Here is a 19223-nt window from a genome sequence, read left to right as displayed (position 1 = left end):
CCACCCTGAAAAACTCTCCCTTATAAGCGTTACACAGATTTCGTCATCAGCATCGGAAATCAGAAGCCCTAAAATTTATGTCGGTTACGCTGTTCTCTCCGCCCAAGAGTTCATCGGTTACCCTTCTGCCGTCCCATTCCTGAAAAACTCTCCCTTATAAGCGTTACACAGATTTCGTCATCAGCATCGGAAATCAGAAGCCCTAAAATTTATGTCGGTTACGCTGTTCTCTCCGCCCAAGAGTTCATCGGTTACCCTTCTCGCCGTCCCATGATCTCCTAGTCATCAATTTGCAAAGATGAGTATTATTACCCTAGTCATCAACGCGACTTCTCCGCATTCATCTCCACAGTTTTCAGAATTTTGGCATTCAGGAAGGAATTTCATTGAAGAAGGTATTTATAAAGTTTAACTATGATTTTTTACTTTAAAAAGAATTCTACCTATGATTTGAAGAAGGTTTCTTCTTGGTCTTCACTCCTCTATACAAAACCCTAGCTCTAAGCGTTAGTTCTGCTCAATTCACCCTATTCCCTTTTAGTTCTTCAGTCCTCTCATTTAGTTTTAATTTTGCCCTAATTCTCGATTTCCTATAGTTTCAATCGACAAGGTTTTCAATATTCGAACAGCAACTGTATCGAGATTAGAAAGTAAGTTGAGTTGAGTTGAGTTCTGTTATTTTTCAGGTTGTGATTTCGGTTGTGATTTCTTACCTAAATTAGGTGATTTCTTGCCTAATTATTTTTCATATAATTCACAGAATATTTTTTATAGATGAATCATATATAAATTGTTCTTGTTCAGTTCATCCAATTCTCAAGTAAGTTTACAGGATATCGGATTATATACTTAGATATGATTGTTATTTCTTTTGTTTACGATTTTTTTTGGTCCTTGGTTAATCTTGTTGCATAGATTTATGTATATGCAAAAAAAGGAGAAACTTTTAGACGGGATGATAGTTCAGCCTTCATTAGACTTGGTACGATGATTGAATTGGAAGATGTACATAGATAAAGTTCTTTGTAAATGTACATAAAAATTTCTCTTTTTCTTTAACTGATCAGGCCTTTGGCTCACCATTTTTTTATGTTGGGAACTAATTTATTGTTTAGTGCAATTGAGTGAGCGAGACACCAATAAGTAGAGAAATAATTTATTCTCCTTATGTTATTAATTTTCATATAAGCAGGAGTTAGTTTTTCTCGATCTTGGATTGGACTCAATAACTCTACTTTGTAGTATACTCTACGATGCTTGAGACTTTACGTGTTTGTGCCAATTATTTTACCGTTATGCCAATAAATTATGTGCATCTTCTTTAAATTATAGTAATTTAATTACCATAGAGAGGTAGTCATTTGTTTTAATGCACGAATTATACCGTCCCTAAAGTTGCTTTATTTGTGAATGAATCAGCTAATTCCTGCTTCATTGCCACATAGCGAAAGGTGGAGAAAGTACTTATCAGTAAAGGTAATTTTCACTTTCGGTCCATTTCAGTTCATCTTCATAATATGTGGTTGTTCGTGCCCTTTTTACATAGTTCAGTTTCATAGGAATTTTCACATAGGTTCATCTTGGCATCTATGTGGTTGGATATATGCTAGGAAAGAATGATACTCTAACATATTAGTTAGACCTAATTTGCTAAATAACTTTAGATGATGTAACGTGAATGATTCAATGCAAATTATTGACTAATCCCACATAAAAACTAATGTGCGTTATGATGAAGAGATAGTTTCATTTACGCATTCTACACGTGGTGCTATAAACTGTTATCTGAGATTAGTGGGTCTATAAATAGTTTAATATGAAATACTGGAGTGAATTTTTGTACTGTTGCCTTTTCATATCTGTACATGAATGAAGGTATGGAGTCCTTATAGTTCTTGTGAAAGAATGATACTATCTATAGTACATGAATGATTGTAACACTTTTTCCATATGTTTGAACATGACAGGGAAAATTTATTTCTTGGAACTACTTCATGGGGATCTTCAACTTTCTCGCAAAATCTATTGCAGCAGTAGAAATTTAAAATTGAGCTAAAGTTTAAGGTTAACCCACTGATATTTAGTATTTACTACACCCTGAATGAGAAATTCAGAAATGGTAGGAATGTGTATATATGTATTCAATTAAGAATATTATGTCGACTACGTAATAGCAAACCAGAGATATTGGACCAAGAAAAGAAGCAAAGACAAGAATTATTGAAGTAAAATGTTGGATTTGGAAATTAGAAACATAAATACCCTATTCACTTGTTTGTTCGGAATTAGTAAAGAAGCAAAGACAATAACTATTAAAGAAATTAGGAATGCTGTAATAGAAACCAACAAAAGCCAAAGACATCAGACAGATTTTGAAGATTAAAAAAAAGAATATAGAGGTATTATTCGTCATTGTGAGATATGGTTTATTAGTTACATTCCAATCTCATATCAGAAAAGAAACATATCTAAAAACTTATCAAACATTTAATATTCCTTTTTACTTTATTGTTTAATCAGTGAGGAAGACTGTACCTACCAGATTAGATTAATGCTTCACAAATAAGTCCTAAAATCTCTAAAAAAACACTTCATTAAGAAATCGTAAGTTGCAAGCAACAATAACAAACATAAGATATGGCACGTAGGTAAGTCTAACAAAGCTACCAAAAATATTAATCCTAAAACAAAAGGCAATTAAAATCACAAACTTCATACTTCAAAGTAAGAGGGATTTGTTGGCCTTCTTGTTTTGATGATGTTTAACAAACAATTTACTTCTAATGTTGTTTGTCTAGTATTATGATGTTTAACAAACAATTTACTTCTAATGTTGTTTGTCTAGTATTTGTGTTTTTGTATTTATTCTAGGCAAACAATGTTGTTTGTCTAGTATTTGTGTTTTTGTATTTATTCTAGGCAAACAACGAGTTGGAGGATGGATGGAATCGAGCATTCATGATCATATCCAATGGAGGTTGGCGGAATTATGGAGTGAAGCTTACGCAATTCAAAGTTAAAGACTCAATTTCAAGCTTCTTCCACAAGTGTACCAAGTCAAGCTTATTGAAGATCAAGATCAAGCTTGGGTAATTTAGTTTAGGTTTATATATTATGTGTGTTGGTACTCTAAGATCAATCATATACACACATACACATATTTGGTTATATATATATATAGTCATATATATATATATAAGTTTTGATTTTCAAGTTTAAATATGAAACAAATACATATTTATATATATACATGTTTGTTTTCATATGGTTAAGTTGTTTTGGTTTAGTTATATAGATATGAAACAATATATATCTTCATATACACTTTTGTTTGTTTCATATTCTATTATATTTAGAAAATATTGTGTTTATAGATTTAAGACTTGTTCACACTATTTTTATATCTCATATAATGTCTACAAATACATTCTAAAGTGTTTCCAAGTTGTTTGAACTCGTTTTTGGAAAAATCAAGTTTTTTTGTTCATGTACATGCATGTGTCCGTGCATGTTTTTACAAAACAGATGCGTATTCACAATTGGGAAATGCAATTTGAAAAATTTCTTTGTTTACATGTTTATATTAATATATACAAACATTTCCCCATGTTTTACTAATTTTGGAGTTGTTTTGTTATTTTCAATTGAATTTAAAAAAACGAGTTTTTAGTAGTTTTTTAGAAACTGTTTATCCGTGTTCAAATATTTATTTCTCTCAACTGGGAAGTTATTTTTCAAAAATTATTTCTCTAACATGTTCTACTACATCTCTAGAATCTTCTCTCAACATTTTATAATTTTTGGAGTTGATTTACTATTTATAATTGATTTTACAAAATCAGATACGTAAATTTCCAGAATCTGTCAAACCCTGAAAATTGTTTGTGCACGTTGCTACAGTGTGGTCGACCGCCACGATCGACCGTGCTACAGTATGGTCGACCGCCACGATCGACTGTGCTACAGTGCGGTAGGCCGTGCTGCAGTGCGGTCACCGCCACGGTCGACCGTGCTACATGCGTCGACCCGTGGCGGTCGACCGTCCGCAATCTAGAGTCAATTTTTTGAGTTTTTTTTCGCGGTCGACCGCCAAGTTTCTGGAAATTTTGTGAGTTTGAAAGTGGCTCGGGGTCGACCGGCGCTTTGTCTTTTCAATCCCAACGGCTATTTTCTGCAGCTCTTTGTGTGGGGTTTTTTGGTCTTTTGTTTTGGATTTTTGGCTAAGGTTTTGAGAGGCTATAAATACCCCCTTGCTCTCATCCTTCATATGCAATCCAAGAAGTTTTTAAACCAAGTTTAAAAGAATTTCATCAAGGGTTTAAGTTTTTATTTAAGTGTGTTTAAGAATCTTTTAAGCATTTGGAAGTTTGAGTTTGTGAAATCAATTCTACAAGAGCTTGAGGAGATCATCTATTGGTGTTTGAGCATCCAACTATTCTCCCTCTACCTCTTCATCTATTGAGAAGTTTTCTAAACTCTATTTCTAGTCTTTTTTATATATTTGATTATCATTGTTATTAAGATAGAATTATATTGAGTTTAGTTTTGATTTATATCTCATTGTTACACACACCTACATTGAGCTTATTGTATTTTCATACATAGTATATTTGGGTTGGTGAGAGTTGTAACAATTCAGTGTTAGCTTTCATTGTGTTCTCATCCATATTAGAGAACAAATCATTTATTGTAATTGTGCCTTATTTTGAGAATCACTTTGTAATACACTTGTACAACGAGAGAAGTGTGTGGCGAGAGTCGGGATCATCCTAAGAGGAGTGGCGTCGGTTGTCGAACCTTGGGAGAGGTTGTAACCGAGCACTTGAGGGAGACACGTCTAGTTCAACACTTGAGAGGGTGTAGAGTGGGATTACAAGAGTGTGTTAGTTGTAGAGTTTTCGGTAAACTAGAAAACCGTATTGTGTGGTGTAAACGTTATTCGGGTAAACGTAGATAACTCGGTTGTGATAGTGGAGATCTCCTCGAGGTGAGGAGCGAAGACGTAGGTCAAGTGGTTAGACCGAACTCCGTGATCATATTTTTTTTTTTTTTGTGATTGCATTGGCGTTCTTATTCTTGTATTCATATCTTATATCGCCTTTGTGTATTGCTCTTCAAATTCCCCTATCTCTTTTGTAGATTGTTTATTTTACCCTTGTGTTAGTTTATATATCATTGCTCATATATTTGTAATATCTCATTGCTAGGATACATTCATTTGTTCATATTGTTTATCCTAGCTCATATATCTTGTTGTATTTCATACTTGCTAGGATAACTTATTAATTAGTTTTAAATTGGCATAAAATCGGATTAGATTAGCATAAGACCCTAATCACCCCCCTCTAGGGTCTAACAATTGGTATCAGAGCTTGATGCTCTTTGATTTAAGGTCTAATCACCTTGAGTTAAAGATCCAAGTTATCTTTTTATGCTAATCTTGTTTTGATTTTATTTGTATCTTACTTGCATATTTTTACAAATTATGGATATGAATGATGCATCTTGTTTAGGCTATGATTTTAGTATTCCTCCTAAATTCAATGTTTTCCCTTATGCTCAATGGTGTTTTAGATTCAAAATATTTGTTCAATCTAAAAATATCAATTTATAGGAAGTCATTGATTGTTCTTATATTGTGCCCATATTAGAGAAATCCAAGTGGAATAAAAATGATAAAAGATTATTTATTATGAACAAGCTATTGTTGAAATTCTTACATAATGCATTTGATTCATCTTTGTCTAACACGTTTGTTCATTTTGATAGTGCTTACACCTTATGGAAACTTATTGAAGCACATCAAGGGGACTTGGAGGCGATCCGAAGAGCTTTGGAGGATCCCGCTTCAAATTCAAAAGGAGCATCATGCACACGGCCACTAGGCGAGAGCCCTAGTGAAGTTTTCGAATTCGAATCCGACAATAATTTATCTAGTGATGATCTTGCTTGTGCTAGTGATAAATTATTGCATACCTACAAGAAATTGCAAAATGATTTCATTAATTTACAAAGCAAGCATGAAGGTTTAATATCCGATCATGAGAAGTTAGCTTCCAAATTTGATATTATTTCTCGAGAGAATGATGCTTTTAAAGAAAATAATGATATGCTAAATTTGGAAAATAATAATTTGAAATTGGATATTACTAACTTGACTCATGACAAAAATAATGCCATGTTAGAAGTAGAGAACATACAAAATGATACTGCTTCTTTTATAAATGACTATTTATGTTCTACTTCTAATAAAAATGTATATGTGCCTAAAAATGAAGATTTGAATCTTATGAATAAATGCATTTCATCTTTAGATTCAACTTTAAAAACATGCATTAATAAATGCATTTCATCTTTAGATTCAACTTTAAAAACATGCATTAATAATCATAAGAGGCTTATGGATATGTATGTCAAGTCTAAGTCATCATCCACTCATTATGCACACATATATAGCAAAGTTTACAAATGCTCTATTTGTGGTTGTAAATGCCATTTAGCTAAATTTTGCTATGATGCACACAAACATAAGAATATTAATCCTTCTTGTGCATCTCATCAAGTTTCTTCATCACATCTACACACACATGAACCCATTGTTCATCATAAGCATGCTCGTGTGTATAGATGTGATCATTGTGGTCGTTTTGGTCATTTGGCCGATTATTGTTTTGACTTGAAAAAGAAATCTTTTTCGCCAAATGTTTCTAGTAGACCACATGTTTTTAAATGTGATGTTTGTGGTAGGTTTGGACATCTTGCTAAATTTTGTTTTGATGTGCAAAAAGTTCCTATTTTGAAAAATGCTCCAAAGAAACCATCTTTGTTTAATGATGTTTCTCATTTGCAAAATAATTTAAAAAAAAAATTTTATTTGCAAATGATTCTCGTGCATGCCCACTTGGTCAACACAAATTATATTACCCTCTTCATTACACCTATTGCAATCGGAAAGGTCATGAGTACAATTTTTGTTTTGACCGTGCTAGTGCACCATATGCGCCTAAACGGGTTCATAACCGAGGGCTTTGAGCTTTAATGATAGGGGTCATGTCCCTAAACCTTTTGGTACCAAGAATACTTGGGTGCCAAAACAAATTTGATTTTAAACCAAGAATTTTAGTGGTTTTATTTTTCTTTTATCTTGGTTTTGAAAAATGTTTTGAAAAATGTTTTAAAATTCTTGTAAATGAAAACAATCTTCTTTTGATCAATTCTTTTGTTTTCATTTTATTAACTTTGATTTTGATGAGAGGTTTGTGTTTATAACCCCCGGATTTAGTGGGTGTTTATTCCCAAACCTTGCTTACCGGGTGCTAAAATGTTTATATGGGTTGATACTAGCTCAAGAGCTAGATATAATTGCCTCTCTTGATTTTTGAAAATCAATGATGATTTGGTTTTATGTTCTTATATGATTTACTTGTGATTTATGATTTCATTGGTTGATTTATTTTTATTTGAAAACTTTTTACATGATTCTCATGTCTTCTTTCTTGTGATTTCATAAATCTATTTTATACATTGTTTTTATGTTTGTACATTTGAGACACTTTTTCATATTAACATATTTATATGTGTTCTCATTATCTTTTTGTATGTGAGTTGTGCTTAGCATGTTTCTTGCTTGCTCACATATGTATGCCTCAGCATTCATTGCATATATTCATTAAGGCATTTTGATAGGGGGAGCAATCCCTATACTTGTTTTATACTCACCCATGCTTATTTGTAGGGGGGAGCCATCGCTCTCTTAATTCTTTTGTCCCCTTTTTGTTATTGTCAAAGGGGGAGAAATATTGTAAGTATATTCTTTCTTGTTTATATGCATGATATATTATACTTTGTATATTCATTTCCTATCATACATATATCCTTTTTGTAAATTGTTTGTCATCATCAAAAAGGGGGAGATTGTTGGCCTTCTTGTTTTGATGACGTTTAACAAACAATTTACTTCTAATGTTATTTGTCTAGTGTTTGTATTTTTGTATTTATTCTAGGCAAACAACGAGTTGGAGGATGGATGGAATCGAGCATTCACGATCATATCCAATGGAGGTTGGCGGAATTGTGGAGTGAAGCTTACGTAATTTAAAATTAAAGACTCAAGTTCAAGCTTCTTCCTCAAGTGTACCAAGTCAAGCTTATTGAAGATCAAGATCAAGCTTGGGTAATTTAGTTTAGGTTTTTATATTTTCATATGGTTAAGTTGTTTTGGTTTAGTTATGTAGATATGAAACAATATATATCTTCATATACACTTTAGTTTGTTTCATATTCTATTGTATTTAGAAAATATTGTGTTTATAGATTGAAGACTTGTTCACACTATTTTCATATCTCGTATAATGTCTACAAATCCATTCTAAAGTGTTTCCAAGTTGTTTGAACTCATTTTTGGAAAAATCAAGTTTTTTTGTTCATGTACGTGCATGTGTCCGTGCATGTTTTTAGAAAACAGATGCGTATTCACAATTGGGAACTGCAATTTGAAAATTTTTCTTTTTTTACATGTTTATATTAATATATACAAACATTTTCCCAAGTTTTACTAATTTTGGAGTTGTTTTGTTATTTTCAATTGAATTTACAAAAACTAGTTTTCAGCGGTTTTTCAGAAACTATTTATCTATGTTCAAACATTTATTTCTCTCAACTGGGATGTTATTTTTTAGAAATTCTTTCTCTAACATGTTCATTCACATGTTTAGAACCTTCTCGAAAAAGTTCATGATTTTTGGAGTTGATTTACTATTTTTAATTGATTTTAGAAAATCAGATACACAAATTTTCAGAATCTGTCAAAACCTGAAAATTGTTTGTGCATGTTACTACAGTGCGTTCGACCGCCACGGTCGACTGTGCTACAGTGTGGTCGACCGTGGCGATCGACCGTATGCAGTCGAGAGTGTAGTTTTTGAGTTTTTTTTGCGGTCGACCGCGACGGTCGATCGCCAAAGTTTCTGGAAATTTTGTGAGTTTTGAAAGTGGCTCGCGGTCGACCGCGAGATTTCCACGATCGACCGCCGCTCTGTCTTTTCAATCCCAACAACTATTTTCTACAGCTGTTTGTGTGGGGTTTTTTGGTCTTTTGTTTTGGGTTTTTGGCTGAGGTTTTGAGAGGCTATAAATACCCCCTTGCTCTCATCCTTCATATGCAATCCAAGAAGTTTTTAAACCAAGTTTAAAAGAGTTTCATCAAGGGTTTAAGTTTTTGTTTAAGTGTGTTTAAGAAGCTTTTAAGCATTTGGAGATTTGAGTTTGTGAAATTAATTCTACAAGAGCTTGAGGAGATCATCTATTGGTGTTTGAGCATCCAACTATTCTCTCTCTACCTCTTCATATATTGAGAAGTTTTCTAAACTCTATTTCTAGTCTTTTTATATATTTGATTATCATTATCATTAAGCTAGAATTATATTGAGTTTAGTTTTGATTTATATCTCATTGTTACACACACCCACATTGAGCTTATTGTATTTTCATACATAGTATATTTGGGTTAGTGAGAGTTGTAACAATTGAGTGTGAGCTTTCATTATGTTCTCATCCATATTAGAGAACAAATCATTTACTGTAATTGTGCCTTATTGTGAGAATCACTTTGTAATACACTTGTACACCGAGAGAAGTGTGTGGCGAGAGTCGGGGATCGTCCTAAAAGGAGTGGTGTCGGTTAACGAACCTTGGGAGAGGTTATAACCGAGCACTTGAGGGAGACACGTCTAGTTCAACACTTGAGAGGGTGTAGAGTGGGATTACAAGAGTGTGTTAGTTGTAGAGTTTTCGGTAAACTAGAAAACCGTATTGTGTAGTGTAAACGTTATTCGGGTAAACGTAGATAACTCGGTTGTGATAGTGGAGATCTCCTCAAGGTGAGGAGCGAAGACGTAGGTCAAGTGGTTAGACCGAACTCCGTGATCATATTGTTTTGTTTGTGATTGCATTGGCGTTCTTATTCTTGTATTAATATCTTATATCACCTTTGTGTATTGCTCTTCATATTCCCCTATCTCTTTTGTAGATTGTTTATTTTACCCTTGTGTTAGTTTATATATCATTGCTCATATATTTGTAATATCTCATTGCTAGGATACATTCATTTGTTCATATTGTTTATCCTAGCTCATATATCTTGTTGTATTTTATACTTGCTAGGATAACTTATTAATTAGTTTTAAATTGGCATAAAATCGGATTAGATTAGCATAAGACCCTAATCACCCCCCTCTAGGGTCTAACAGGATTTTCATATCTGTTACGAGCATGTTTAATAGAATAAGCACTAATACTCAAATTATAGTCACTAAAATCCAGCTATTGTTCAAATACAAGTTAAATAGTAAGAAACATGCACCAAAGAGTATGCATCTGTGTACCCCAGTTACCAACGTGGTTCCGTCGTAGAACATCAAGTTTAGAGAATTTCAACATTCGAGCTAAAGTGTATCCAATTATATTTGACCTTAAATCAGCAACATGCATTTCTTTTTCAATATTAGGTGAAGAAAAGTCAACCACAACCCTTTTAACTGATAAAAGTGGTGCCCATGTCTCGATACCATTCAATAACATATTTTGTATATACTTCACAATAAATGTGACGCCCCAGGGTTCACACAAGGCTACAGTCCCAGGTAAAACCCAGATTGTCAAACCTGCAAAGCACCAAACACCATGCTACGACATGTTTCACCATCACAATAGTTAATTCTCTAATGGAAACAATAAATAGATAAAGGTACAGACAGGTAAAACTAAAAATAGAACAATACCGAGTACACACAGAAGAAGCATAAGAAATAATAATGAGCCCAACTAGAAGGAAAATAAATATATCTCTGAGTATGAACTGAGTCTCAAATACAATGTGTCAAATAAACAAAGTTTCACAAGAGTTCTCAACTCTAAAGTAAAATGCTAATCTAGAGTCTGAAAAAATAACCAACTACATGTGGAGTTCTGAAATAACTACAAAATATAGTAAGTAGCTAAACGGACAACTAAGATGTGCCATCAACCTACGACTCTCCGTGCGCCGGACTCGCTGCCTGAAAGTGGGGAAACAACGAGCGTCAAAGCGCTAGCGAGATCATCACTACCTCTCCCCAGGGGAAGGGTAGGAGTATATAAGACAATAGAGTCAGTACATACATATATCAAATCATTCATATAACTCTCTACGAAATAAATAATCAATGATAAATACTCCAATCTCCAACATAAAGAATAATCATCTCATCTCGAATTACGTCTGAGTGACCTGCTCTATAATAAGAGGATATCAACAATTGCTAAAACAAAATATATCTGCCTTTCATAACGGGTACATCAAAATCTTAAAGGAAAAATACCCTACTCGCGGGTAATCTATCATGGAAGTAAAACTTACAGCTAATTAATTATCCGTGTGTACATCATCTTGTGCTATAATGATACTTTTGTAATGCTCATTACTCAATCGCTCTGCGGCAATAGGATTATTATTCTCCTATTCCGGATACATGTAACAACGATACTTTTGTAATACTCTTACTCAATCGTTCTGCGGCAAATAGGTTTCATCTCCCTATTTCCGGGTACGTATAAAACGACATTATTCAATATGTGTATATCAAACTATAGATCTCATGTCAAGTGTGTGTGTCGATCTAACACAATCTAGCATACGTGCACAAATCTCGGTGTCCGTGTCCACATCTGAAGTTTACCATCATCCCAGGTGTTTAACAATCATTAATGTCATAGTCTATCATCATAGGGTCGAGAAATTTGTCCGACAACCGAAAATGAACTCAAGTAAACATGCACAGCCAAAACCAACTGGCGGTCGACCGTGGCGGGCGGCCGTCGACCGTGAACCCTGTTTCCAGTTTTCTCCAGATTCTTACGTGTTGTGTTCTCGTCGTGTTTTCGTGATTCAAACATGATAAAAACTTCATGAAACTTGCATACAAGCATAGTACAGCAGATAGAATTATCTGGAAACAAATCAACATATATAAATCATGATTTTATACATTAGATTTATATTCAAAACCCTAAAATATGCATAAAAGTTCAAAACAACAAATCAAACTTCTTTCTTTAGTTTAACCACATTTTAGAATCATCATCAGATCTAAATCACATCTGTGAAAACGTTCTCAACCTTTTTAGCATGAAAAGACCTAATCTTTATACATATAATACAAAAGAATTATCTTTTATACATAATCTATTGGTTTAGGCTCTATAAAACATGTTTAAATCTCTTTAAAAACATTTTAAAAACTGGGAGGGGGATTAGTAGGGATGATACTCGCCTTGGGTTGTAGGAAAATGTGTTAGAAGTAAGGTTGAAGAAAACTTCACTCCAAAAGCCAAGAATCACCCGAAAAATCCACTTGAAAGCCTTCAATCTTCTCCAAGAATTCAAACTAGGGTTTGGGGGTTTTGGTGGCTGTTAGGGTTCTTAGGAAAACTGAGAAAAAATCATGTGGAAAAAAACTTATATACTATATCAGGGTAAAACGAATATTGGATTTAGAAATCGAAAAACCCAACTCAAAAACAGCGGAGAAAAACAATCTGCAAGGAGTCTCCGCAGCGTCGACCGTGGTGGTCGACCGGCTACGGTCGCACCGCCAGCGACGACCGGACTGGGATTTTTCAGTTTCTATGCTTTTGGCCATGTGTGCATGTTTCAACCCTATTCTCTCTCATGTATGAACTCTTTCATACTCAAAGCACATGGTATTATACTCATATACCATTAAATGATATTTATCATACTAAATATCCACACATCATATTTATACATATTAATTTTATTATTTATAAATTATCGGGGTTTAACATTCGCCCCCCCTTAAGAGGATTTCGTCCTCAAAATTCCGCAGTCGCATCTCAAAGATCAAAAACTAGGAAAACACATTAAGAAGGTGTAATTCATATTAAAAATTCCTTCTGCACACATCACACAGCATCAGCATAATGATATTTAAAGTTAACAACCTAGAATATAAACATTCTTCCTAAATCCTTAACTAAATGAAAATGGTACGTCGAGAAAAATAATCCAAACAAGGAAACCCTCATGTATATACCATATACTTTAATTGATTAAGGATCAGGCAAAATATCCCCATTCTAGTGTTAAAAATAAATATAAATGTGGCTAAATAATCATAGATAATGACAACTATCAGGTCATATAATCACATTAATATCATACCAGTCCAAACAGGTGCGGGTAGTCGCGACAAACATCCTCCTCGCGCTCCCAAGAAATCTCTTCGGTTCCTTGCCGGTTCCACTAAACTTTCACTAATGGAATGACTTTATTTCTAAGCTTTTTATTCTCTCTAGCAAGTATGCATACCGGTACCTCTACGGTAGTCATTTTTATTCTCTCTAGCAAGTATGCATACCGGTACCTCTACGGTAGTCAAATCATCCTGAATCTTAATCTCTGGTGAGTTAATAACTCTTTGCTACTCATCATCCCGTAGATGCTTCTTAAGCATCGAAATATGAAAGACATCGTGTACACTCGACATCGATGCTGGAAGATCTAATCGGTAAGAAACAGCTACAATGCACTCGATGATCCTAAAAGGACCAACATATCTCGGGACAAGCTTCCCCCGTCTGCCGAAGCGCTGGACGCCCTTCATCGGTGATACTTTCAACATAACTGAGTCTCCGATCTGGAACTCTAAAGGTTGTCTCCGCTGATCTGCATAGCTCTTCTGTCGACTCTGCGCCGCAAGGATGCGCTCTCGAATCAATGCCACCTTCTCGGTGGTCTATCTAACTAACTCTGGACCAATCAAAAGACTATCCTCTGGCTCTGCCCAACATATAGGCGATCTGCAAGGTCTCCCATACAAAGCTTCATATGGTTCCATCCCTATGGTAGCTTGATAACTGTTATTGTAGGCAAATTCAATTAGTGGGATGTGATCCTCTCAGCTACCCTGAAAATCTATAACGCACGCTCTCAACATGTCCTCTAAGATCTGATTCACCCTCTCGGTCTGTCCATCTGTCTGGGGGTGGAAAACACTACTAAATGACAACTGACTACCAAAAGCATCCTGGAAACTCCTCCAAAAATGAGATGTGAAGATTGAGCCCCGATCTGATACAATCGTCTCCGGAACTCCATGCAATCTAACAATCTCCCGAATAAAGATCCTCGCATACGCATCTGCCGTATAAGTCATCCTCACAGGCAAGAAATGTGCGGACTTAGTCAATATGTCCACTATAACCCAAATAGAATCATTTCCTTTCTTTGACTTAGGCAACCCTACTATGAAATCCATAGAAATATCTGCCCACTTCCACTCAGGAATAGGTAAAGGCTGTAGGATTCCTGTAGGTCTCTGATGTTCTACTTTAACTTGTTGACAGGTAAAACACTTAGCCACATAATCTGCAATCTCTCTGCGCAAACCACTCCACTAAAAATGCCTCTTCAGATCTTTGTACATTTTTGTCGTGCCTGGGTGCACTGTATATCTGTTACGATGAGCTTTGTCAAATAGTTCCCTTTTCAACTGTAGATTGTTCGGCATAACGATCCTGCCCTTCATCCTGCCCTTCATCCTAAGGCCTCCATCTACCCCAATAGTCCAATCATCCTTGGGTTCTTTGGAGATCTCCCCCTTACAGGTTTGAATCCAATAATCCTCTAACTGAGCTCCGACTACTCTCTCTCTCCAAGACGGCTGTACAGATAACGCTCCTAAGAATACACGCCTCCCACCAATCTCTGGCCTGAAGTCAAAATGGCTGAGGGTATAAAGATCCCGATATAATGAACACCTCAAAGCTGCTAGTCCGTGACGACGCTTCCTGCTCAATGCGTCTGCTACCACATTCGCCTTTTCCGGATGATACTGTATGGCAAACTCATAATCCTTAATAAACTCTACCCATCGCCGTTGCCTCTGGTTGAGTTCTTTCTGTGAGAAGAGGTACTTTAGGCTCTGGTGATTTGTGAATAACTCAAACTGCACTCCGTACAAATAATATCTCCACGCCTTCAGTGCAAAGACCACTGCTGCTAGCTCCAAATCGTGCGTGAGATAATTCTGCTCATGAGTCCTCAGCTGCCTTGAAATATAGGCTACGACTCTCTGGGTCTGCATCAATACACCGCCAAGACCCGATAAGGATGCATCAGTGTAGACAACAAAAGTCTTATCACTGCTAGGAATAACCAAAACTGGTGTTGAAGTCAACTTAGTCTTCAATGTCTCAAATGCCTTCTGGCACTCTATGCTCCAAATGAACTGTACACCCTTCTTAGTAAGGCGTGTAAGCGGGGTGGAAATCCGTGAAGAATCCTGAATGAATTTTTTGTAATAGCCTACCAGACCTAAGAAGCTACGAATCTCGGTAACTGTCTTCGGTGGCTCCCAATCAAGTACGGCTTCTACCTTAGCCGGATCCACTGCAATGCCCTCTCGGCTAATAACATGGCCTAAAAATCTGACCTCTGATAACCAGAATTCACACTAGCTAAACTTAGCATACAACTGGTGCTCTCTCAATATCTGCAATGCTAACCCCAAATGCTGCTCGTGCTCTGCCTCTGAGCTCGAGTAGATAAGAATATCGTCAATGAAGACTATCACAAACTGGTCCAAGTAAGGACAAAAAACCCGATTCATCAAATCCATGAATACTGCGGGTGCATTGGTCAGCCCAAACGGCATGACGAGAAACTCGAAAGACCCATATCGAGTCAAGAAAGCGGTCTTGGGAATATCCATCTCCCAAACTCACAACTGATGATAACCGGAGCGAAGATCTATCTTCGAGAAACACTACGCTCCCTGCAACTGATCGAACAAGTCATCGATCCTCGGTAATGAGTACCGGTTACGGATAGTGACCTTGTTCAACTTGCGATAATCTATACATAATCGCATACTCCCGTCCTTCTTCTTCACAAAGAGGACCGGTGCTCCCCACAGAGAATGACTCCGTCGAATGAAGCCCTGAGACAACAACTCATCGATCTGGATCTGTAGCTCCCTCATCTCAGCAGGCGCCATACGGTAAGGAGCTCGGGAAATCGGTGCGGTGCCTGGCTGCAACTCTATGCAAAACTCGACCTCTCTCACTGGAGGTAGTCCTGGTATGTCTTGGAAGACATCCTGGTAATCTGAGACTACTCGCATCTCGCTCAAATCTGTGCTCTGATCCTAAAATATCGTCTCCTCTACATACGCCAGAAATGACTCCGCAAACTGGTTGCCTCTGGAGGTGGCTACTACTAACTCTGATCCATCATATGCTCTCAAACTGACCGTTTTCGCAAAATAGTCGATACTCACATGGTAGGAAGATAGCCAATCCATACCAAGAATCACATCAAATTCAAACATATTCAACACGATCAAATCAATCGTGAACTCAGAATCGTCCAAGCTGACGATGCATCTCCTACAAACACTCTCTAACAGAGACATCTCTCCCAATGGAGTAGATACAGATAAAGGGAAATCTAACGGCTGAGCTACAAGCCGAAGTCTAGTCGAAAAATCATAGGAGATAAAAGAATGTGAAGCGCCAGAATAAAAAAGAATACGTGTGTTCGCGGGAAAAGTTGGTGTTTTCTTCATTACCGATTCCATTGCACTCAGTTAACAACTTTATGCGTTACACAAGAGATCCGGTCTTTTTTATTAAGATCCGGCTTACAATTGAAAATCTAAAATAAAACAAGAATATCAAAATTACACTTCATCTACTTTTACCGAAAAATCACCAAGATCCTGTTATCCGGTCTCTGCTTCTGTGAGGTTAGTTTTGCCTGCGCCGGGGTTGCACTTGCCACTTACCGTTGGACCAACGCTGTGATCTGGGATCCAAGCAGATACTTACGATGTATACGCCGGCTATTTTATCCCACCAAGGATAATACCGGGAGGGCATCGGTTTCACCAAGGAAACGAACCGCTCGATATCTCGGATCTAAGAAACCAAGCTTTAGCATCCGGAGTGTTGACGACGTAATGATCTGAGCGATTAGGACTCTCTCGAAACTTCCGCTTTTTTGCGTTGCGGCGTGCTCGCTAATAGAATCAAATCCGGGTCTCCCAAGTCTTCTCAATGCCTATCAGATCTCCCGACGTTGGACGGTGACCAATCGGCGAGTTTCGCGCTCCTCTCAGAAGTTTCAGGAAGAAGTCTTCCAAAGTCGATGACGAGTACCAGGCCTATTTTATAGGCCTCTCAGAAACTGTGCGTTTGCACAGTTCTGAGCCTAGCCAACCCCTAGGGTGGCTCTGCCATAGCCGACGCCACGCCAGGGGTGGCTCGGCGTTGCGAGCCACCCTGGGGGGGTCGGCCACCGAGCCACCCTAGGTGGCCTCGGCTTGGGCGAGCCACCTTTAGGGTGGTTCGGTTCTGGGCGAGTTCCCCCAGGTGCAGACTGGTTTGTCGTTTTCCGTCTGTTTCCGGTGCGTTATCGTCCGTTGTTCGCGACAATCTTTCTGTTGATTTGCTTGACTTGATTCCGTATTCCGCACTATGTAAAACTTCAGTCGGTGTTTCGAGTTCACAAATGCCACTTCTGTTGAAGACGCCGTCGGACTCCGCGACGCAACCGTCACTAACGGTTGTTCACATGCCAGTTCGTTAGCTTTGTCTAGTGTGCCTCTCTCTAGCTTCGTTTCGTGGGGCCCCCGGTCCGGCGTTGAGCGACCGCTTCCGCTCGACTTGCGGCTCGAATCATGCCGCGTCGGCGGGCGAGAGGTGCTCGTCACAGCGCGCGGGCATCTACTACAGCCCAGTTTTATACGCCTAGCAGTCATACCCCCTCCAAAGCCTTTTCAGCCATCGTTCTTTTGATAGAAGGAGTCCCTGGAATGCTGACTTGATCATGATTGCCCCACCCTTTTGTCACGGGACAGTCTCGCTGAAACGGGAGCCTAGTTGAAATGCTTTTGCTTCTGTATTCCCTCATCCTAATCGGGCACTTCAGTGCTTTGTAGAATCGCCTGAGGGTTCCGGTGCTGCATTTACTTGCCTGACCCTGTATGGAATGTTGAACTTTGAAGTTCGGATTCCTGATCTTTTTCATCTTTAACTCGCTGTTGGTTTGGTATCGGACGTTGCAACTAACGCTCGATTGTCGGCTGTTCGATTCCTTTCACTTGTGACACGTTGTCCGACTCGTGTTATGATTATCCCTTAAAGAATATTTTTAGAAAAAATATTCTCCAGGAACTGTCTAACACAATATGGAAAGTAGTTTTTACATCGGTATACCTTCATTGGAATATTTCTGTCCTCACAATATGATCAGAACCGGTCCAAAGAATGTCTCAAAAAAAGCATATTTGGATGCTCAAATCTTTCTAGACCCTTCTCAATATGTGGGAGAGGGGTTAACTAGGTGATGGGATCGAACCATTGATTGATCTGAATTCGTTTCGATCGCTTAATTTTTAAGCTCCAATTTGGAGATTCTGGTTCGAATTTGGTTCAAACTGGTTTCGAAATTGCACCCAACTGGTCCAATCTACTCGAATCTGTTCATCGGCTATTTCTGGCTCACTCTGGTCTGGTCCTAGTCTCTTCATCGCCCCTCGGATATGATGTCGGTGCTTCCCGTCGCTCCGAACGCCACAGGACCATTCTGTTCCTCTGCTTACAGGTTGCTTTGAGAATTGGCAGTGGAGGGCCGCGGATTTTTCTGATGGTCAGGACAGCAGTTGCACGTCCGATAATCGTGTCTGGGCATTCTCTACTTGTTTTCGCAGTTCTCCGGTCGATATGGTGAATGCCGCTTTGATAAGATGATGACCCGAGGCCCTAGAGGAGCTACCCGGACTTACTTCTAGACTACTCGCGCTTGCTTCAATGGTAGTGAATATTACGGGCCCGGGCTATCCTGACTTTCCGAGGTGAGGCGATTCAGTGCTTCATCGACACCATATTCCCGAGCTCGTGCCGATTCGACTCGCCAGGTTTTGCGCTAATGACCAGCTTTTACATTGGCAATCCTCGTCAGCAGCATTCGTACTCATAGTTTGTGATAGACGGTTCTCCCGCTCTGGTTGTTGACCGTTGACTGGCCCCGTCTTACTGGTTTTAGATTTAGTCCTCGCGGGCCGACGTGCCTGACCGCAGGATTAACCTTACTATCTTGAGCTGCATAAAATGGTCAAGCATGCCAACAGTATATCCCTGAACTGTCCTGCGTTATTGGGGGG

General features: G+C 37.7%; 1 protein-coding gene across 1 annotated transcript in view; it reads left to right on the top strand.

The window, feature by feature from the left end:
* The window catches only part of LOC109832905, a 21319-nt gene continuing 2394 nt past the window's right edge, over positions 299 to 19223 (top strand). The window contains exons 1-2 of the mRNA XM_020400389.1: positions 299 to 395; positions 597 to 650. Of these exons, the coding sequence (XP_020255978.1) occupies positions 299 to 395; positions 597 to 650 (151 nt within the window). The remainder of the gene's footprint in view (positions 396 to 596; positions 651 to 19223) is intronic.

Source organism: Asparagus officinalis, chromosome 1 (genome assembly GCF_001876935.1).
Source record: "Asparagus officinalis chromosome 1, Aspof.V1, whole genome shotgun sequence".
Classification (NCBI taxonomy): Eukaryota; Viridiplantae; Streptophyta; class Magnoliopsida; order Asparagales; family Asparagaceae; genus Asparagus; species Asparagus officinalis.
Note: the sequence above shows the minus strand (reverse complement) of the source record. Positions and strands in the feature narration are given on the sequence as shown.